This window comes from Antrostomus carolinensis, unplaced genomic scaffold (genome assembly GCF_000700745.2).
Source record: "Antrostomus carolinensis isolate BGI_N321 unplaced genomic scaffold, ASM70074v2 scaffold39452, whole genome shotgun sequence".
In the NCBI taxonomy this organism is placed as follows: Eukaryota; Metazoa; Chordata; class Aves; order Caprimulgiformes; family Caprimulgidae; genus Antrostomus; species Antrostomus carolinensis.
The window spans coordinates 102,323-123,106 of record NW_010299711.1 but is presented as its reverse complement, the minus strand read 5'-3'; the positions used below and the strand labels follow the sequence as shown (position 1 = coordinate 123,106).

The 20,784-nt window shown below is 46.6% G+C and overlaps 1 protein-coding gene across 1 annotated transcript in view; it reads right to left on the bottom strand.

Annotated features, from left to right (window-relative positions):
• Position 1: 1 nt before the first annotated feature.
• Positions 2–20,784, bottom strand: part of LOC104521014 (cytosolic arginine sensor for mTORC1 subunit 2) — a 64,119-nt gene continuing 43,336 nt past the window's right edge. The window contains exons 4-10 of the mRNA XM_029083727.1: positions 10,763–10,956; positions 9,850–9,982; positions 8,407–8,530; positions 7,714–7,824; positions 6,050–6,132; positions 4,485–4,579; positions 2–137 (exon numbers count right to left, since the gene is read on the bottom strand). Coding sequence (XP_028939560.1) covers positions 72–137; positions 4,485–4,579; positions 6,050–6,132; positions 7,714–7,824; positions 8,407–8,530; positions 9,850–9,982; positions 10,763–10,956 — 806 coding nt within the window. The 3' untranslated portion in view covers positions 2–71. The remainder of the gene's footprint in view (positions 138–4,484; positions 4,580–6,049; positions 6,133–7,713; positions 7,825–8,406; positions 8,531–9,849; positions 9,983–10,762; positions 10,957–20,784) is intronic.

Genomic DNA, 20,784 nt, shown 5'->3' with positions numbered 1-20,784 from the left:
TAATAATTATAATTATAATAATAATAATAATTATAACAATAAAAAGCATCTGGAACCAGCTCAGAAGATTTCTAATGCTTTTCAGCTTGACTGACTTGGAGTGCATTGACCACACCGTTTATATTTTCTTCAGGTACCTGCAAGAAAACAAAAAGAAAGGTCACACTCTAGCCAGGGAAGGACAACAAGGAAAGGAGAGGCAGGAGACAAAGGCAAAGCAGTCCCAAGGAGGCAGGTACTTTGCTGTTGGACACCTGGACTCTGCTGACAAAGGACTCCATCTACAAGAAATGCTCTCCAGTTCAACTGCTAACGCACAGTATCTCTGGGAGCAAACCTCGTCAGATCTGGCTGCTCTGCTGTCTGTATGGAGGGTGCTGGTGGGGAGGCAACTGTTATGGGCTTTTCCTTTCCTTCTCCTCTTCCTCTCCCCTCTCTTCCCTTCCTTTCATCTTGCTGGAGTGAGCAACACTGACCCTGTGGATGGTCGTGTGCCACCTCTCCTCTTGGCCCTGCTCCCCAGCCCTGGCAGATGGAGGAGCCCACCTGGGACCTCAGTTGGGCAAGAGAAAACCTGACAAGCCTTTTGGTGCTGTCACTGCTCCAGTGCTGGGTCTGGCTCAAGAAAGCCACTGCCTGTCCAAAACCCACCTTATTTCTTGCCATTCCCAACACAGCTTTCACATAGGAGGAAAGGGGACTCCCAGGTAAAGCTCCAAGAGTCCTTGGAGCTCATTTATCACCACAAACAATCCAGAGACTTGATTTACGCCTCAAGGCATTTGTACACCAGAAGCTCACTCATGTAAGGTGCCTGTGCTGATGGATTGACGTGGCTGCCTAAGGGTCCCATGAGGCTCTCCAGAGCATCCTACAGGTTTGGGACCCATAAGTGTGGGTGTGGAGACCATGTCGGGTGACAGGGGAACATGACCATCAAAGGAAGAAGAGAACTGCCAGTCTGCTTGTGGTGGGGGGTCCCACATGGTGTGGCATAACACCTGAGCTTTCTTATCCCGGCTTGGGATGAGACTTAACCATAGAAATCCATATACAAAAATATTAGTGGGTGTTTTTTCACACTTACTGCAAGAAAAAGCCCCTGTAACAGAAGATGCAAAAGATCTCAGAGCGACTGTCACTGGCAGAAAAGAATATCACAAAGAAAGTTACATCAGACAGAAAAGAGGCGTCTGACCGTTACATCAACTCAGAGATGACACTCAGGGGACAGGCAGCTAACAGCTCTTGGAAAGTGGAAACGGGACTGAGAGAAAAATAAATTGTCTGTGAGTTGCTGCAAGAAGTGAAAATAATTCACGTGAAGTTGAAGAAGGGACTGTCTCCTCTGCAAGGTATTTGAGTCCTTGGCCATGAGCACAATACCTGGATTCACTGGACACCCTCCAGAGCTCAGACAGTGGAAATACAACCAGACTGTGATTTAAGAAAGGCTTTTCACAAAACTGAGGAAAAAAACTCATGAGAAATAACAAGAAAAACGTTCAATTTTCCAATGGGAAGATGGAATAGGAGTGGCTAACTGATGATGTCTGAACAAAAGTCAGCTGGGAGAGGAAGAAAATAATCTTAAAATAACCATAAGAGTGAATTCTTCTGGGTTAGGAAGAAAAACCCCAGCAAATCTCCACCATAGGAAACAGGACTTTGAGACCCTCTGCTGCCTCCCCTCCATCATTTTTCCCAGTACACTGAACACTGCAGTGGAAGAAGCTCTATGACTCTTTACCTCTCCAGAAGATAATGAGGAAAGACATAGGGATCAATTTTGCAAAACACATTTTCTTAGCCAGCCCCAGTGGTTGAACAGCAGGTCTCTCCATATGCTCCTCTCGTGCAGCACCAAGAGCAGGAAGAAGCAGAACCAGGCAGCTCTGGCCCATTGGCTTTGCCCTGCACAGACCCACCTCCTCACTTAAACACAATGGGCTGATCCTTCATTCACTGCAAAACACTTGACGCCCTCAACGTCAAGGAAATGGTATCAATCATAGTGCAAATGTTTGGGCTGGATTTTCTCCAGGGCAGATGTGGAAACAGTTTTGATTTGTAGGACACATCCTAGTTTGCCACCAGTGGAGAAGTCCTACCCCTCTCTGCCCAGTAGAAAAGATCCTGACCCCAGGGAAGCTGGTGCAACATGTTCACTTGTCAGCTAGATGGCAAATCACCATGAAGGGAAGAGTAAAGCTCCAAACTATGTCCTAGATGTAGCTTCAGCCTCTTCAGATGCAAAATGCTGGTGAAGAAGAGCAAGATACCTCTGAGCATGAGGCAGTGAGGGCAGAGCACCTGGAAAAGGGGTTCTTCTCACTTGCTCTCTCTAGAGGGAGCTGGAAACCACAGCTCTCTACAGCCCAACCTGAAGTCACCCAGGGGACACACCAGAGACCTGGAGGTTCCCATCTCAGCGTTGTCTCCCAAAGGGATTTCTTCTCAAGCAAAGGTCCTGATTTCCAGGGCAAACTTCTACAGCTACAGCACTGCAGGAAGACCTGAGTATTCACACTTAGGTCAAATAAAAAATTAAGCAACAAAACCCACCTTAAGAAGCACAGGAGAAAAAAGATCAGGTCAAAGGGAACAACAGGCTTTTATAAAGCACTCTAAATTGTTGACAAGAAGTACTGAACAACCTTAAATAAAGGGAGGATGTAGAGAAGGGATTCAAGATGCACTTAAACCTTGAGAAATGTCACTAGAAGCCCAGGTGTCTGGGTAGGGAAAAGTTAGGGAAAAATTGACAAAATCTAGGTCAGGGTCTTAGCCAAGAAAACCAACCTAGAGCCAGCAAGCACAGAGCCTGGTCACCACTCCAGGAGCAAAGTCAAGCACAGGAGGGCTTGAAATGCACCTTCCACGCGGTGGAAGGATTTGACAGCTAGAATAGCACTGTCCAGATAAAAAGTCTTATATCATGGTAAGAAAAGAAAAGAGCAAATAGCAAGGAAAACACTTGATTTGAGTAAGGAAGAGCTAGAGACCTTAATGCACAGCCCAAATAATACCCTGCCAGCTGCTCAGGGGCAGAGATCTCCTGGGCTCCAGAGCAGCAGGATGAGACACTTTTAAAAGGCAGAGCTGCCTGCAGAGTCATCACAATTGTATGGCACAAGTTCTAAGTGAAATATCTGTTCTCACTGACAGGGTTTAGCTCTCCAGATATTGCCTGACAACTAGAAGCACTCTGCACCTTGTGCTCTGCACAGAAAGCGTGCACAACAACAGGGAGGAATGTGAGGCAAAGCTGACAGTATTGATTCTGAAATGGTGTTTTATTAGCTTATCTTATCAGCACAGTTAATATTCAAGAAAATAAGACAAACATATATAACACTTTGACCTTTGCTATCTGGAATAATATTTACTTTTACTCTTTACACACATGACCTATAGGCTGCAAATGGTTCACACGAACTGTGAAAAACTGAAGTAATTAACTGAAACAAACCCACCTTGAACTCAATGGAGCTTTTACAGGTGAAACGTCGGGCCTGGGCAGTGAATTTACAGTGATGAAAGGACAAGTATAAAGCAATAAAGGACATGTTTAAAGAAAAAAAAAACAAAAGCACAAAGCAGCTGAGTTTTTTTAGCTCTGCTAGCGCCTGGGCTACTGACTCTGTCCCCCAGCACTTGGGGAATGGGCTCCAAATCAAATGCCATTCTGTTTGTGGCTACAGGCATAGCAATTTTCCCTTTTCGGGGAAATTCCTCATTTTTGAGTGTATCTTATACAGCCAAGGAAGAGCAGAGGTAGGCTTAACACCCAGAATGTAAAATACCCACCAGTATAAAAAAGAACTCTGCAGGAATGGGGAGATCCTCACACTGATGACTGTGCTGCAACTGCTATGGGCACGCACAAAAACAAACACTGCAACGCCCTTCCCTGCTTCAAAATCACCTTCCCTGCTGAGCTGCCAATTATTGGTATTTCATCAAAGGCCTACACCACGAGGAGGAGGGTGCAGAGACAGCAGAGCTCAGCAGGACTCATAGGTGGGTCTCAAAACACAAATGCTGGGGCCATGCAGGTACCAAGAGATGAAGGCAGGGGTCTGGTATTGGGAGATTCTCCAAACTAGTTCCCACACACAAACACACCCTCCTAAGAGTCTGGAGCCTCTGACCATGCTTGGAGGAAAACAGAGATGGTTTGTGGCTGTTTCTAATAAAAAATAGTGATGCAGTGGAAGAGATTGCTCGGGGAGGCTGTGAAGTCCCCACTGCCCTCTGCAAGAATGACACTCCCTAATGCTGTGTTGCCTTGGGCTAGGGCTGGGCTTGGCTCAGGAGCCTCTGACCCAGGGCAGCAAAAGCTGGAGACAGGTATCTGCTGGGCTATGTTGGAGCAAAGGCACTCCAACAAGCTCTCCAGATGGGAAATGATGTTCTCACTGTGAGTTTTCTCACCATGGAAAAGATCTCCCCTATGTCAAAGAAACTGTCTTGATACTCACCAACGCGTGGTCAAACTTAAAAGTACTGATGTAGTAGGCTGGGATGTCAGCTGCGGCCAAAGGCTCAGAAATCTGAGCGACAATTCCACATTCATCTGTGAGGGAGACAAAAACTCAATCGTTGTTGGAATGGCACCTGGTAGCCTCACAGAACTGGGTCTCGCCAGCTCCACGCATGTACAGGAAGGAGTTTGTCTTCACAAGCTCTGTTCAGAAGGGATCTCCATAGTAAAATATGTTCTTTCTCACAGAATCAGACTCTTTGGGCTCCAATGACACATTGCTCATTTGATTTTATTGCCCTCTTTTTGTTAGAGAGAAATGTAAATCCCCTAAAGGCACAAAACACTAGAACTGGAATGATTTTCAGAGGTCCAAAGAAAGGTAATTAATGATGTTCAGGAAGGAAGCACACAAATCTTACATACCATTAACCTCCATTTTTCTCTTTAGTTGGTGTTATTAAACACTTTGTCCTGCATCTCTGAGAGAGGAAAAGCTGACCCACTGGTTGGCCTGGATGCATGGTTGGTTCCCAGAGCACAGCCCACCACAGCCCCTGAGACAGGATTTCACGCCAATTTAAATGGTTCATCTGTCCTGTTCATCACAGCTCAACGGTACATTGTTTCCAGATGAAATTTGTGTTTCCCTTTTCCAAATTGAATATTTCAACTTGATTCTAAGCTGACATATTTAAACACCACATATGTAGGGGACTGGCAGGTGTCTTGATGTCCCATCAGTGACATATACCATGCCATTTTTACATATTTTGCCTCTTAAGATCCATAAATGGACGGTACATGAAAATTTCCTTCTTGCTACTTTTATCTGTCTGGCATAGTAGTAGTAATTCAATATAAAAATTGGCCAAACATTTTTCAGACATGTTCTTGAAGCCTGTATTTTGTAACTGTTTCAGAGACAATGGGAAGGAGCCCCAGTGTTTTCTGAAAATCAGGCCTTTGTTGGGGTAGTCAGCTTGGACTCCTTAAAATTACAGGGGACATAAAAATAACACGAACACTTCTGCAGACGTGAAGCATTTACTCTGTGTTATTTAGGTCCAATATTCTTTTGAGCAGAGAAAATGTTTGCAGCACTGGATGTGAAGCAGGTCTATGAACCAGACTCCCACTTGGACTGCTATATATCTACACTAAATCTACTAAAGCCACGGAGTTGCCCAAGGATTGCACTGGAGTATGACAGTGCATTCTGACCACTGATTTCAGTCATCTACAATGCATTCCTCACACCATCTCTGTGTCCACTTTTTCTCTTTAAACAGAGACCCAGCTGTAGCTTTGTACCTCCAAAGTCCAGCTGATGAATGTAATTTGGATGGAGCTGTCAAGGATGCAGCACTTTCCAAAGTGTATTTAGAAGTCTGAGTTAGTAGGTAGGATACAGACTCCTCCTGTTTGAAAATAGCTGCAAAGTCATGGTAAGCTGCTGGCTCTTAGAACGCCTCAGCCTCAGATGGATTTTTCCATCATCCTTGAAAGCCCTGAGGCAACTGACTACCTGTGCACCAACTGAGCCCACAAATGTTTACCTACCGAAGCCAAGAGGCTGCCCACCAATCCGCACCATCTTCCAGAGTTCGCCAGATGCACTTGTAAACAACAAATTATTAGGAAATCTGGAAAAGAAAAGGAACACCAAACGTGGCAATTAAAGCACAGCAGTGTGTCAGATTCTGCCTGCGGGGATGCTGCTGTTCCTCTGTCCCTGCACGGCTTGAAGCCAACAATAGCGGTGGCAGCAGCTCGGTGAAACTGAGAAATGGCAAGGCGAGCGGGACAGACACACCTGCCTGTCCCTCCAGATGTCCCTGTCCCTCCAGACGTCCTGTGGTAGATCAGTATCTGATGCTGGCGGTGTGCACGGGCACCCAGAGAGGCACAGAAAAAGATTTCTAAGAAACAGGCCATGCCCCAGCTTTACAAACCCTAAACCCTGAGACTGCTCATCTGAAGGTTTGATTTGAGCTGCATTTAGAAACACACAGGGACAGAACATGTTTCCACATGTTTTCTACTCTTAGGAATGTGAACGGTGACCACTGGTTTTGTGTCTGAGCATCATCAGTGCTTTTTTCCATACCATCCCTGGAAGGTCCCTGCAGGGAACCCTGCAGAGATCCCCATTTCTTAGCAGAGGCTTACCAGTGGCTAAGAGACTTACTGGAGGTCAAGCAGGCAGCCCGTGAGAGAAGGAACTGGCCGCCCAGGTTCCCCAAGCACCAGGCAGCTGCTCCAACCCTCTAACCTCTCTTGAAGTCAGGCAGAGGTTTGCTCCAATTACAGTTGAAGAAAATTTCAAGTGGGCAATTAATAGTTTGCAAAACAAGTCCCTAGGGCAGGCAAGAATCAAAACCAAACACTGCACTGTGTGTCAAAAGTAAATCTATGCATTGCATGGTTGCCCAGAGAAGCTGTGGCTGCTCTTCCCTGGAAGTGTTGAAGGCCAGGTTGGATGAGGCTTTGAGCAAACTGGTCTAGTGGAAGGTGTCCCTGTTGATGGCAGGGGGGTTGGAACTGGATGAGCTTTAAGGTCCCTTCCAACCCAAACCATTCTATGATTCTATGATCTCAGTGCAGCATCCTGTCTAGCCTCCAGACCTCAGAGACTTCTGTGATGTGAAGCTGCAGAAGTGCACACACACACACACACACACAGAGGCTGATATTTGCTCCTTAGCTGACTTTCTTCTTGCCAGACAAATGAGTCATGGGCTCCTGCAGCACAGTGATGACTCAGGAGAGTATCATCACAATGAGACTCCCAGCCATGTGTAAAAGCAAAGCGGGAGGACACCACCACTGACATCCCCACCCTACTTTTGGCCTTTAGCAGTAAAACTTCAACTACGAATGCTGGATTTTTTTTGTGTTTTGCTCTTAAAAGCACAACTAATGAACAATGGAATAAAAATGTCAAAATTACTGTGCTCCAGTGTTCCTCTTTTAAAAGTGAGGTACCTCTACATTACACTGGCTTGTGATTTCACTGAGGGCTTGGAGACAAAAGACCAAAAGTCAGGAGCTGGAACTAACATGCCAGACTTCACTAAGAAAAGTGTCAGGGTGTACAGGCACATGGCACCCATGCAATGAGGCTCCCAAGAATTAACATGGAGGAGCTTAAGCTGCTTCCTGCTCCTTCAAGAACATCCCAGGTGCTTTTTTGGGATCCAAGACATCCTAAGACCAAAGCTCACCTCTGCTGTGTCTGGACATCCATGACCAAGGAGATGTAACCCTCAATGAGAGAAAAGGAGAAAAAGCGAATATGTCCCGAGTCTTCGTTGCCCACCACCGAGTCTTTTACTCTGCAGAAACAGAAGAGAACAGCATTAGCTGTGGCTAGAAGGGCAAAGGGAGGCTTTTAAAGCAGATATAGTCAGTGAAACCAGAAATGTTCATACACTGATTTGGGGAAGTGACACTAAGTCCCATCACATTATCCTGCTTTTCATTTTTTTCATTTTGCAGAGTTAAAAAATGCCAGTCCCCACGATTGACAAAGCTCTCCCATCCCTGCCCCAAGGTCCTCTCGCAGGAGGCTGTGAGCAGGAGCTGCAGGCACCATTGAGCAGCAGCACAGCTGGCCACACGTCCTCCAGTCATATGTGGATATGCAGCATGTGGATCACAGTGCTACTCTTGGCTTAAATCTGAAAAGGCTCAGCTTTCCAAAGCCAAAGCCAGCAGTTGTCTCTGGGCACCCTCAATCTCCTATTTGGCTTCCACCTGTCAGGACAACCCTCTTGAGCCTCTCTCCCTAAGTGCAGAGAACCACAGCAGCATAAAGCCAAAGCAGATCCCTGGGCATCCTGAAGGAGCAAGGTGAATCTGTGCCTCCAGATGCCAGCCACACCATCCCAGGAGCTGGTCTCCCTGCTGGGACCTACCCATTGGAGTAAAACATGACATCCATTAGGAGTGTAGCAACAGTGGGAAGGGTATCTGGATCCAGGCTGGTGACGCAGAACATATTACTTGGACTGGAAAGGGGATGAATGACAGGCCTCTGAACTGAAAGAGACACACACAGACACACACAACTATGAAGCCACATCTGCAGCAGGTTCACGTCCCACCAGATGTGTTATCCATGCCCTGGCAGCAGCCTCAGAGAAAACTGACAGTGTTTGTAAGAAAGTTCCTGATTGCTGAAGCCCTGCTGGTTCTCAGACAGGGACCGAGGAGCCTGGGGACAACCTGCTCTTGCGATGTCCTCCCTGGGGTATATGGTGAGATCACCTCGAGTACCCTGCCCTGCATAGGGCACAGGTCAGCTCTCTGCTCACAGGGGCTGTCAGGACAGTGAGTGCATCTGACAAGGCGCAAGCTGAAGGAGGTGGCAACACAACCTAAGAAGTAGAAATAAATTCAGGCTTCCACCATTTCAAAGGCAGGGCTGTGGAAGGCGTTTCTCCAGCTGTGGTTGCTGGCAGTACACTCTCTTTTCCCTCCTTTCTAGGGGTCTGTTTTGCCATAATATCTCCAAAAATTAAAACCCAGCTGATAAGCAGCTGCTTGGCAAACACATTTGCAGCCAGCAGCTGAGAAACAGCTGATATTTGGGTGTGTAACTATTAAACACAGCAAACTGCATACCTGTGCATGATCAACGTGCATTCCACTCTGCCCTTCCTTCACGCTTTTTGTATAAAGCTCATTTTCTTCAACAAGATGATTCATAACTATTGAGTGACAAGGCTGAGTGGCCCTTCATAATAACTGATCCCTGCTTTCTTCGGTTATGGGCACAAAATTACACACAGGTGTGTAGGTAAACATATATATTTAAAGTATTTCTTTTTCCTGATCATGCCCTTTGCTTGACGCTTGTTCCTTTAGACTGGAAACATCCCAAGGTTCTGTACAGCCCTGGGCTGACAGTGGCCTTGATTCTGACTGGTACTGAAGTCTGAAAGCTGAACAATAACATTCTCTGTGCATCAATCACTGCAACACTTAAACAAGCTTTTATATAAGGTATTTTCCTTTGAAATGCTGAAACAAGGAAATATGGGCTATGGACAATGTTACTTTTGCAACTTAAATGAATTTTTTTAACTTTGTGTCCTACAAAAGGCATGTCTTCCCCAGAGATGTGAAACTAAAAGGCTCCAATTCAGCAAAGCTCATCAGCATTGCTCAGAAAGTTAAGCACCTACTCAAACCCTCGGCTGAACTGGGATAGACTCAGGCATGTGTTAAGATAGTTTATTACCTTACAACAGGATAAACATTCACCAAAATGTCGAAGGAAGGTAGGAGGCAGATGTTCACCCCCATGTGCTGTGCAGACCAGCTCCCTGGCAAGCTGAGCCTGTGCTGCTCCTTACCCAGTTTTGGTTTGACAAATCCATTCGTTATCCCAAGGTCATCGGCAGCCACTGTCTCCCCATTCACTACTCTGAGGATGGTGAACTCAGCAGCCAGCGTGTGCATCACGAAGGGCAGGTCTCGCTCACGTACCTGAAGTTGACAACAGGATTAGCTCGCGGTGGTATGTGCCAGAAGTGAGAATACACTGCAGCGGAGGTCACGCGCTCTCGGGGCACAGAGAAGTAGACACGTCACCCCTGCCTGAGCCAGCAGGTGTGTAAGGATAATTACCATCTGGATGTGTGTCTAGAGAAGCACAGTTGGTGATATCACTGCAAATATCAGTAGGATTAAGCACCACAGTGCTTTTAAGACTGTGGAAAGAGCGTAGAGAGGTAGATGTGTCACCTCTCTTCCAGTATCCCTTTAAGAACTCAGCACTGCCTGTTCTTCAGCCTTGTTTCCTAAGGAAATGAAGCTTATGTGGTTGTGCCCTGCGTGCATGGCACACACATGTGTGAGACAGAAAGACAGTCTGTCTATCTTCAGAACAACTTTGGAGCCTCTTGGCCATCATCAGCCAGCCTGGCAGCAGACATTATGTTCCTCTAACTCTCAGAAAACCAAAACTAATGTCTGAGTGATGGTGGGAAACACTGCCAGTGCCTCCATTAAGGGAGAGACTGCAGTGTAGGCTCAGCATTCTCATTAGACACCAGATAACCCACATCAACAAATGCCTCATCCTATGGGGAAAGCTCCTGAGATGTCAGAGAGCCTAACTACACAGCACGGAACTCTGGGGAAAGCAGACTTTGGTACTTCTGCTGCTCCTCAAACAACTTGTTCCCAGAAATCTCATTAAAACCGCCCAACTGAACTTTCATCTGGTGGCAGATGACTCTGCCTGGTCCTCTCACGTCCTCTTACCAAGATGAAGTCCGTCTGATAGGTGGAGAGCATGAACACTGAGATGTTTTGGTCAGCTAGGGGTGCTATTACTGACTTGGCAATTTTGGTCACTCCGATGGGCTGGGAGCTGGAGAAGCCACCTCCGCCAGACACCACGTTGAGGGCAAGCCATGTCGCATCGGCCACACTCAAGTGTTCCGAGGAAGGGAGCTCTGCAAAGAGACAGAGGGGGAGGACACAGGTTTGTTTTAGAGGCAGAGAAAGCCAGGTCCACCATCTGGTCTCTATATGGTTAGCACAGACCTCAGTGCAAAGAATGAGGTGAGCCCACTTATCCAGACAATGTCCTGGGCTTCCAATGCTGCTTCACAGGTTGGTGCTGTGCTGCTTTTCATATATACCAACTACATCAACTTCCACTGCAGGATTCGTATAGATTTAAGGACAACACAGGGAATTACAGGAGCTTCAGCCGTTCACTTGGATGTCAGTGACCAGCACTGCTGACTTCCCCATGTGGGGAAGGACCAGCCTGAGATCCTTGACTTAACTTGAATCTCATCTATCACACAATTTCTCCAGATACTTCACTCGAGTTCTTCTGGTCTCTTTTGTTTCCTTTTTCCTGCCCTAAACCCTAATTTTGTTCTCTTGGACTTGAGATGGAGGTTGACAGTGCAGCCTGGGCATCATCACAGAATCACAGAATGGTTTGGATTGGAAGGGACCTTAAAGCTCATCCAGTTCCAACCCCCCTGCCATCAGCAGGGACACCTTCCACTACACCAGGTTGCTCAAAGCCTCATCCAACCTGGCCTTCAACACTTCCAGGGAGGGGGCATCCACAACTTCCTTGGGCAACCTGTTCCAGTGTCTGACCACCCTCACAGTGAAAAACTTCTTCCTAATCCCAAGACTTGGGAGATGCAGAGGAGGTGCACTGTGCATCTCTGGGCTGCTGCCTCCAAATCTAAAGCAGAAGAGAAGAGCTGCACAGCTCTGTAAGGGATGGATGGTGTAACATATACACTAGTGATACAAGGTGATCATGTACTCAGAAAATGGAAATCTTTCTAAGAATAACCCCAGTTCCATTCCACTTGCTTCTAGTCTATTGTCATTAGGTAGTTAAAAATCTGCAGTTAAACCACTTAATACAAATTATTAACCGTCTTAAGGAAACCTTCATGTATTAACAGCCTATAAAACCAGACATGGACTCTGGAATGAAGGCATAAACTCCTCTGAGATTCTCTGGAGTTTGGATTTTGATTTGGCAAATTATAGAAACAAACAATTCAGATCCAGATCCAGACTTCCAAATGTACAATCCCATTTATATCAACTTGGCGTAAGGAACCTGACCTCAGATGCAGATCCAGCCAGTAAGGACACAGTGGAGGTCCCAGTGGAAACTCACACACTTTGTAGAGAGGTGAGAGGCAGCCCAGCAATCTGAAAACATAAATCCCAGCATTGCTGCTCTTGCAGTCAGTACCCTGGCACTGCAGATAAGCCACCTCATGTCCTGGGCTCACTGACCTGTCCCACCTGCAGTGGGCACGTCCCAGATGTGCCCAATCCACTAATGACTCGTTACCAGCAGTGAGTACATGAAAGGTGCCTCTAAGAAAGCTGGGGAAGAACTGGTCACAAGAGTTATGTAGCAATGGGACAAGGGGTGATGGTTTTAAACTAGAAAAGGGCAGATTTAGGTTGGATGTTAGGAAAAAGTTCTTCAATATGAGGGTGGTGGATCATTGGAACAGGTTGCCCAGAGAGGTAGTGGAGACCCCATCCCTGGAGATATTCAAAGTCAGGCTGGATGGGGCTCTGAGCAACCTGCTCTAGTGAAGATGTCCTTGCTCACTGCAGGGGGTTGGACTAGATGATCTTTGAACGTCCCTTCCAACCCAATACATTCTATGATGCTATGATTTTCCTCTCTATAAACAGAGTAGATGATATTCCCTCTTTGTACAGGTGACATGTGCCTGGCCAGTTCATTAAGTACCAGTTTAATTACCATTCTGGGTCAGGGATGTGCTGGAAGATGCAGTGTTTCACGGCAGATGGAGACATTACCACATTTCACGCCAGCAGCAGCAGTGCTGGAGGAGATGCCCCTAGAAGACCTTGTCAATTTCATCCTCAAGGGGCAGGATGGCTGATTTGCATCTGGTTGCATTTGTAATTACTGGAAAGTGTTGATCATGTTTGGGTTTATGTGTTTAACAGGTCCTACGAAGTGTGACAGGGGCCACTGTGTTTGCTTAAGTAACCTGCAACTCATAATTCATTTAACTTTGCAAAAAATATATAGAAAGTGACTGAAATACGCATTTTGGACACTGTTCCCACGAGGCAGCCAGATGGAAAAGTACAGCCCAAATTTTAATGAAAGAAACCCAGGCTAGAGGCTCAACAAATCCAGCTAAATAGCATCAAACAAGCCACATGGGAAGGTGCTTTGCCCAGGAAGCTGTTACACGCAGTAAACCCAAGGAGAGCTGCAAACACCAGACGTCAACACTAACACAGACCCAGTGAGGCAGAGCAAGGTAATAAATAAGGAGGAAAATGAGGAATTGCCCGTGTTTCAGCACCAACCCAGCAAACCCAACATCTCCACCGCTTCCTCCACAGGAGAGCAGAGCTCCTGACACCCCACAGCTTCAGCACCGCAGCATCCCCTGGCCTTGCACTGTGAGATGGGCACAGAAATCTCCTTGGGCTCTCAAGATCCTCTTGCAACTGGTTTATCAGAACATAGGTCACTCCTGCTTCTGATCACAGGAGACAGCTCACCTCTGGCTGAGAAGGACCTCTGAGAGGTCAGAGACTTGGGCTGTCTATTATTATCAAGGTCTTGGTTTTGAATTTGCGTTGGGGTGAAGCCTTTCTATTTTTGTGGTTTTGCTGTGTAATGTTGCAGACCTGCTGCCAGGAGCAGGCACCCAGGAGTGGTTCAGCTGCCCGTAGGCTTGGGTTGGACTTGATGATCGCAATGGTCTTCTCCAACCAAACTATTCCATGGTTCTCTGATTTTCTGTAGCCATCATTTGCTGCCCATCATCACAACCATCACTGGCAAGCAGAGGAGGGTCACAGACTCCAGCTGTCATTTCATCCACGGAATGGGGCCTGGAACCCCACCAACAAGATGTGATCATGCTGATAGCCCAAGCACAGCACTCATCTCACGTATGATTTTGCCCGGCAGTGCAACGCTAGGTACCAATCACTGGTGGGCTCCCATAGCTCATGGTACCACTTATCGTTGGCATGGCAGTTTCTCTCATCCAAAATTCTCCCCACTGCACGAAATCTGCAGTGTCACCAAGCAGACAGACAGACATGCTGTGTGGGACACAGCTCCTCCAAGGAAGATACTAAAAAAACGCCAATCCCTGCTCAAACCAAACCCAACAAACACGTGCCACATAAGGTTTAGGGCATGAGTTAAACTGGTTATTCACACTATGGGTGATTTAGAAGGCCAGAGGTCTGTCCAGAGCCTCACTGGCCCATCTGGCAGGTAGAGTTGAAGCAAAGCAGCCTCCATGGCACACGTCATCCTGGAATGTGAGACAGTGAGTATCATATTGACCATAATTGGCTCCTGAGATCAAATAATCAATACCATTTCCAGTGAGGACAAGAGATGTTGGCTGAAACCCAAATAAGGACTGAATCGGTGCTGCCAGAGCACTACAAAATGCTGTAAGCACGAGGAGCTGGTGCTCCACACAGTGCTCTTAAAATATCTTTGGGAGGATGCTGGTCAGATGATGAGCTTCCAGCTCATGGGTCTTTGCAAGCAGCCAAGGTGGCCACAGAAAGCAGGGAAGGAAAATCTCCTGGTTTAACAGCCCTGACCAGAGAGTCAGCCCACTGTGGTGGGTCTGCATCATGGTGGGAAAACAGCAACATTTTTCTACCTCTGTTTCCACCCTGGAGACCCTTCAGCCTCAGGAACCCTGTACAGCTGGACACAAGGCACTGAGAGAGGGTCTGCCTGCTCTGGAGGAGTGCTGGAAAACATGTGTACTCTGAGAAAGTGCAACACCACCACAACTTTTTTCCCTCTTTCTGTACCCAATTTAAAAGGGTTCAGATTTCCCATAAAAGGGTTACAGATAAGGGGAGGATAATTGGAAAATTCACAGTTCCATAGCAGCACCTCACCCACCCACACTGATCTCTGGATGGTGCTCTGCAAAGCACTGCCAACCAGAGACAATGCCCTTCCTCCAAAAGGAGCTCACCTCCCTCTGAGCTGTTCTCCATGGACCTCGTTACAACTTAATGAGGTTTTCCATAAAGCCTGATCTAAAGCCCGGGCATCTCTCTGACTTCTCTGTTGGCTTTATCCACTGAGGAGGGGCTGGAGAGGCCACCGGGTGCAGCAGATACCTGCTGGAGGACATCTTTTAGCTTCCAAGTGAAACTGCAGATACATGATGGATTTATTGTAGTGGCTGGAGAGAAATGAAGGTGCTCAGCTGGTTTGTTTCTTTGGTGTGGTATGTTGGATCATCTCCTAAGCACTGATTTTCCCTCAGTACACAACTTTTTGCATTCTAGCAGAGTACTCTGGTGATGTGCTACTCCTTGATTTGTTCTGGTACTCTGCATGAACCAGTTGCTCACTCAATTCATCATTACACGACTTCTGTTTGCAGCCATGGCTAACTCCAAATGTTAAAAAATAATCAAACTAAAAAATACTGTGGATTTTTTTGACTAGCCTCCCGGCTTTAGATCCCTTACACTGTACTTATTTCATCTCTACACTGACTTATTTCATCTTTTATAGCCTTCCTCTGCAAAAAATGACAGCTAGACTCTTGCTTGTATTAAAGAGAGAGAGAGAAAGGTTCCTGCAATAGCAGGACTCCAATGGTCAGGCATTAAAAATAAAAGCGCTGCCAACTGCAAAATTCATGATAAATGGGGAGAGCTGTCGCCAATGCCTCTGTGTGGCAGCACAGTTTATGTATATATATTTTTAATAGGATTTTTATGTTTATTAAAGGGATCTCTTCCCCCTGCCCAGTGGAAGCTTTTCATTGCTCTGCAGTTTTAAAATCCTGTCTTCTAATGAAGTGAGGGATTATTTCAGGTTGTAAAGCCTGATCCAAAGCCCAGGCACTTTTCTGATTTCTCTGTCAGCTTTATCACACTGACACTGAGAAGGGGCTGGAGAGGTCACCGGGTGCTGCAGCTGGATGCTGCTGACAAGAGCATGCGATGGCCAAAGCATCAACAGGCCCATGGGGAGCTGGGATGCCCAAGGTAGGTTTCCAGCACCCGCTGGTGTGGTTTCCCTGACATCTAATAAAGTACATGTGTTTGAACTGGATTTTTCTGCTCAGAAAACTTTTTAGGAATTTTTTATCCTTGAGGGCACCATGGAAACTGGCCACATGAGCTGAAAATTTTGCAGGGGGAGGAGAGTGAGAGGAGGATAACCACCGGAGCCTCATCTCTTTTTGCAAAATTAGGCTAAGTAAACATTCCTTCAATGTTAGGAAATGGAGCACTGGGTTTCTCTCACTCTCAGAAACCCGTGCAGGAGGGGATAAAGCAGGGTAAAGATGTCATTTATCAGTTTCACTGTGCACTAAAATCCAGAAAGAGCTCTGCAGCTGGTCCAATGCCCAGCTTTGTGTGTCCCAACCCTACTCTGGAAGCATGAGGAGTTATTTCCTGCAGGATGCTCTGTTTCTTGCTTTGCTCTCCTGCAAGGACAAGCTGAATCTATCCACCACTGTGCTTCCTGCATGGGAACCCACCAGAGCAGCAAAGATCATAGAATCATAGAATGGTTTGGATTGGAAGGGACCTTAAAGATCATCCAGTTCCAACCCCCCTGCCATCAGCAGGGACATCTTCCACTACACCAGGTTGCTCAAAGCCTCATCCAGCCTGGCCTTAAACACTTCCAGGGAGGGGTCATCTACAACTTCCCTGGGCAACCTGTTCCAATGTCTGACCACCCTCACAGTGAAGAACTTCCTAATATCTAATCTAAAGATGTCTTGGGGATGTTACAATCCAAATCGTAACCTTTCAGATGATGCAAATACCCTTTCTTTTCGCTTCAAAACACATGTGCTGCCAGCTTCACACTTAATATCTGGGAGCAAAGACTTTTGCTGCTGCACAAACGCTCAGCGAGCCCCACAGGCGGTTTGCAGCGCGGTGCAAGACGGCTGCCAGGCACAACGTCCTTGGTGTTGGTTTGAACTCAAGTGCCACGGCGCACTCCCACACCAAGGGACTTATCTAAGCACAATAGCTGGGTGAGATGAAAGTACACCGCTTGGCTTCGTGTTGGGAAACTGTGATGATTAGGTCCAAAAAGCTAATGCTTTGTGCACAAGGAAGAAAATCCCACAGCTCTGATTCAGCTGAAATCATCCCACATGTCAACGAGCTCGAGCTGGCCCTGGGAAGAGGTCAGTGCACCCACAACCGGGCACAGCTTTTGCAATTTTTTCCATTTATGCTAACGGTTTGTTCAGCTGTCACCCTCTTCAGAGGGCAACACCAGAGGTGATGGGTGCCAGAGGCAGGTACAGAAGACATCCCTGTGAGGACAAGTTGGGACACGAGTCGCGCAATGCCTCCAGCATCGCATCCCTGCCCTGCAGCATGAGTTCTGGCTCAGGCTCAGAGGCACGAGCCGGCAGCGAGACATCTCTTCCAGCAGCACATCAGGCATTTTTAAAGCACTGTGGCTCCAAATGTTCATTAGATACCAAGTGCTACCACCAGCAAATGGGACAGCAGGTTTCTCTAGGATCACAGTGGAGCATCAAACTTCTGTACCTTTTATTGCTCTTCTTTGTGCATCCCAAATGTGTTCCTGATGGGATGCCCAGGCACCTCGCTGGGGCTGGATCCACAGCTGGGGAACCTTGCCATCTCTAACTGTGTGCTCCCGTGTTTTTGATATTTTCTCCTAACAGAGCATGCAAAACTGAGGTTTTTATTCCAAACTCCCTCAACAGAGAAGCTGTGAAACCTGTCATCTCCTTTTCCTATTTAGGTATTATCCCACTCACAAAACTGTCAAAAGAACATTGTTAGGTTCATAAACTCAAACACTCTGCAGTGAGGAAATGACAGCTTGACATTTTATATATTTAACCTGAATGTTTCTGTGCCTCAGTTTCCTATCTATAAAGTGGGGACAAAAAACCCCGTTTCTTCTAAATCTTGCTCTCAAGGAACAGGTGACCTGTTTAGCTGAGGTTTATCCACATATCACAGTTGAAGCATTTCACAATTTATGCCAAAAATCAGCACTAGGCAGACAAGCAGCATGGAAAATTTCTGCCCAAACAGGGAGTTTGGCAAAGATCTATGTGTTTGAAAACAGGGTGAGAATGGGAGGAACTGGGAAGTTTTGCTTTGGTCTCTTTGAGCATCTTTCCTTCATCGTTGAGGGAGGAAGCTGTTGGTGCTAGTGCTATTCTAGGGTTATCAGGGTAGGTCTGAAAGGCAAAGGTCTCTCACTTTCCACTATCAAGACCAAAAAGACAGACAAACAGATAGATAGAGGGAAAGAAATAAAAAGAAAACAAGAAGGAAGCAAGTAAGGAAGCACTCGAAGGAAAAACAAACACCCAGAGCCTGTTGAAGTCTCCCTCTCTGAGCTCTGGGTAACCAGTGCTCACACAGCACCCAGTACGGACCCGTTCTCCCCAAATCTGTCCCTCCCAGGAGTGCTCCCAAAGCACGCTGAGCAAGGCAGTCATCTTCCCTCATTCTCACATGAAATTTATCTTATACTGGTTCTTGTCTATTGTTACAGATTGTCCTTCAATTACGGATTAACTAAACCTAAAAGGCTGTTTATGGGGTTACATTAGAATGAGTGAACATACCCACTGCAATTTTCTCATGTTTTCCTGAAAATTCAATTCAAACTCTACCCAGAATAATGACCAGTTTGAATTTCAAACTATTCATGTGAATAAGAAAAATTAAATACACAGGGGACTACACACCATGACCACAGGTCCCATGTCCAGCTGATGGAAACTACCGTCACTACTCACAAGCAAGGGAGTTCTCCAAGCCCTTTACTGGAGGGAAATTATAAACACATTCATCCCACTTTTATTTTATAAAAACTGAGGGACTCAAAAACCTGCTCTAAGAGCACTGAGGTCACCTGGGACATTTCTTCAGGTCCCACTGTCAAAGAGTGAGAAATAGCTCCCAAACCAGAGACATCAAGTGATTTGATATTGAACATTTCCAGCCACCTCAGGAGCTACCAGAGAGAGACTGTGTCATGTCAGCTCAGCCAAGTCCACTGAAGCTTTGCTGGCCCCATAAACACTTTGCAGGAGCACGTGAGTATTCTGAATTTTCAAAACACCTGGAAACTTTTTACATAAAGTACCTATTTTTTTTCTAACCAGCCCCATCCACTCTCCTGTACAACCCGACGGTTTCTGCAGGTGCTGCCATCAAGCAGCTCTCTAGCAAGGCTTTTATAAAAAGTTTGTAGGGAAGGGAGGGCCCAGTGCTGTGCAGCTTCTCCACTGTTGTATCTGCACAAAGTAGGAAAGGCTTTCTGACAGCGCTGGAGATGTCATGCTCAAAGATGGAGAAGTCAGGGTATTTTTACCATTTACGGTACAGTGAGAAAAGCCATCCCAGGCACAGTGTCCATGCCCTGGGATGATGGAGGAGGACAAATGGTTGCTGCTTCTTTTTGTCTGTCTGGGAACACGTGCATCCCTTTCTCAGCAGATGCCAAAGGGATCTTCACCTCTGCTGCCATGGACACAGCCCACGTGAGATTTTGAGGAATGAGATGAGGTAGATGCTGAGAGGCGACACCTCCCTGGACAGTTTACTGACTAGTCTGTTAAAAGCAGCAGAAGTGGCAATGTATTTACACTAGTGCCAGAGCTGGGAAAGGAGAATGTGCTAATTACAATGATTCTTTCTGCTCAGCATGTGCTCAGCTGCATTTGTACAGAGCAGAGATGACGCCATGTGGCTGACTGATCTATTTACACCTCTGGAGTGCCCTGCTCATCCCCATCCCTGCTTCCCAATTAAGGGTGCAGACAGAAATATGGGCTAGTTCCAGCAATCACACACGCCTGGCACTCCACTGGGACTGAAGAGACAAACCAGTGACTTTTACCCAACAGAAGCTGTTCAGTATCTCTCTGCTGCCTGAAAACTGGGAAGCAGAGGAACCTGAACAGCCCATTCCCAGGGAAGAGCTAAAATAAAGCGAGTGTTGTTGCTGGAGCCTGTTGTGAATGCAAAAAGCCAGCAGAAGCCAGGTTAAAACTGTCTGCTGCTTTTTCTGACTTTAAGAAGCAGAGGCAAGAAGCATGAGGCTGTTTGGGGGTGTACAGCCTGGAGAAGAGAAGGCTCCAGGGAGACCTTCTAGCAGCCTCCCAGTACCTGAAGGGGCTCCAGGAAGGCTGGGGAGGGACTTTTTAGAATGGCAGGTAGTGATAGAACAAGGGGAAATGGCTTTAAACTGGAAGAGGGCAGGTTTAGATTAGATATTAGGAAGAAATTCTTCATTGTGAGGGTGGTGAGACACTGTCCCAGGTTGCCCAGAGAAGCTGTGGCTGCTCCTCCCTGGAAGTGTTGAAGGCCAGGTTGGATGAGGCTTTGAGCAACCTGGTCTAGTGGAAGGTGTCCCTGCTGGTGGCAGGGGGGTTGGGACTTGATGAGCTTTAAGGTCCTTCCAACCCAATCCAGCCTGTGATGATTCTATGGTGATTCTAAGCATGCTGTGCTGGAAATGACCTGTTCCTGTGCAGCCTCTGGATCTCTGGCCTGGGTATGTTTCATGTTCCTGGAAGCAAAAGGACAGACATCTTTCATAAAGATTCAGAAAAATAAGTAAAACATGCTTATTTTTATTCCCACTGCTTATTTTTCTTTTAAATATAAGATAATTAGAGTACATATCAACTACATGTTGGAAAACACAAAACTGTGAGCTGATTTCCCACAGCATTTGAGCACTGGTGTTCCCTGGAAGT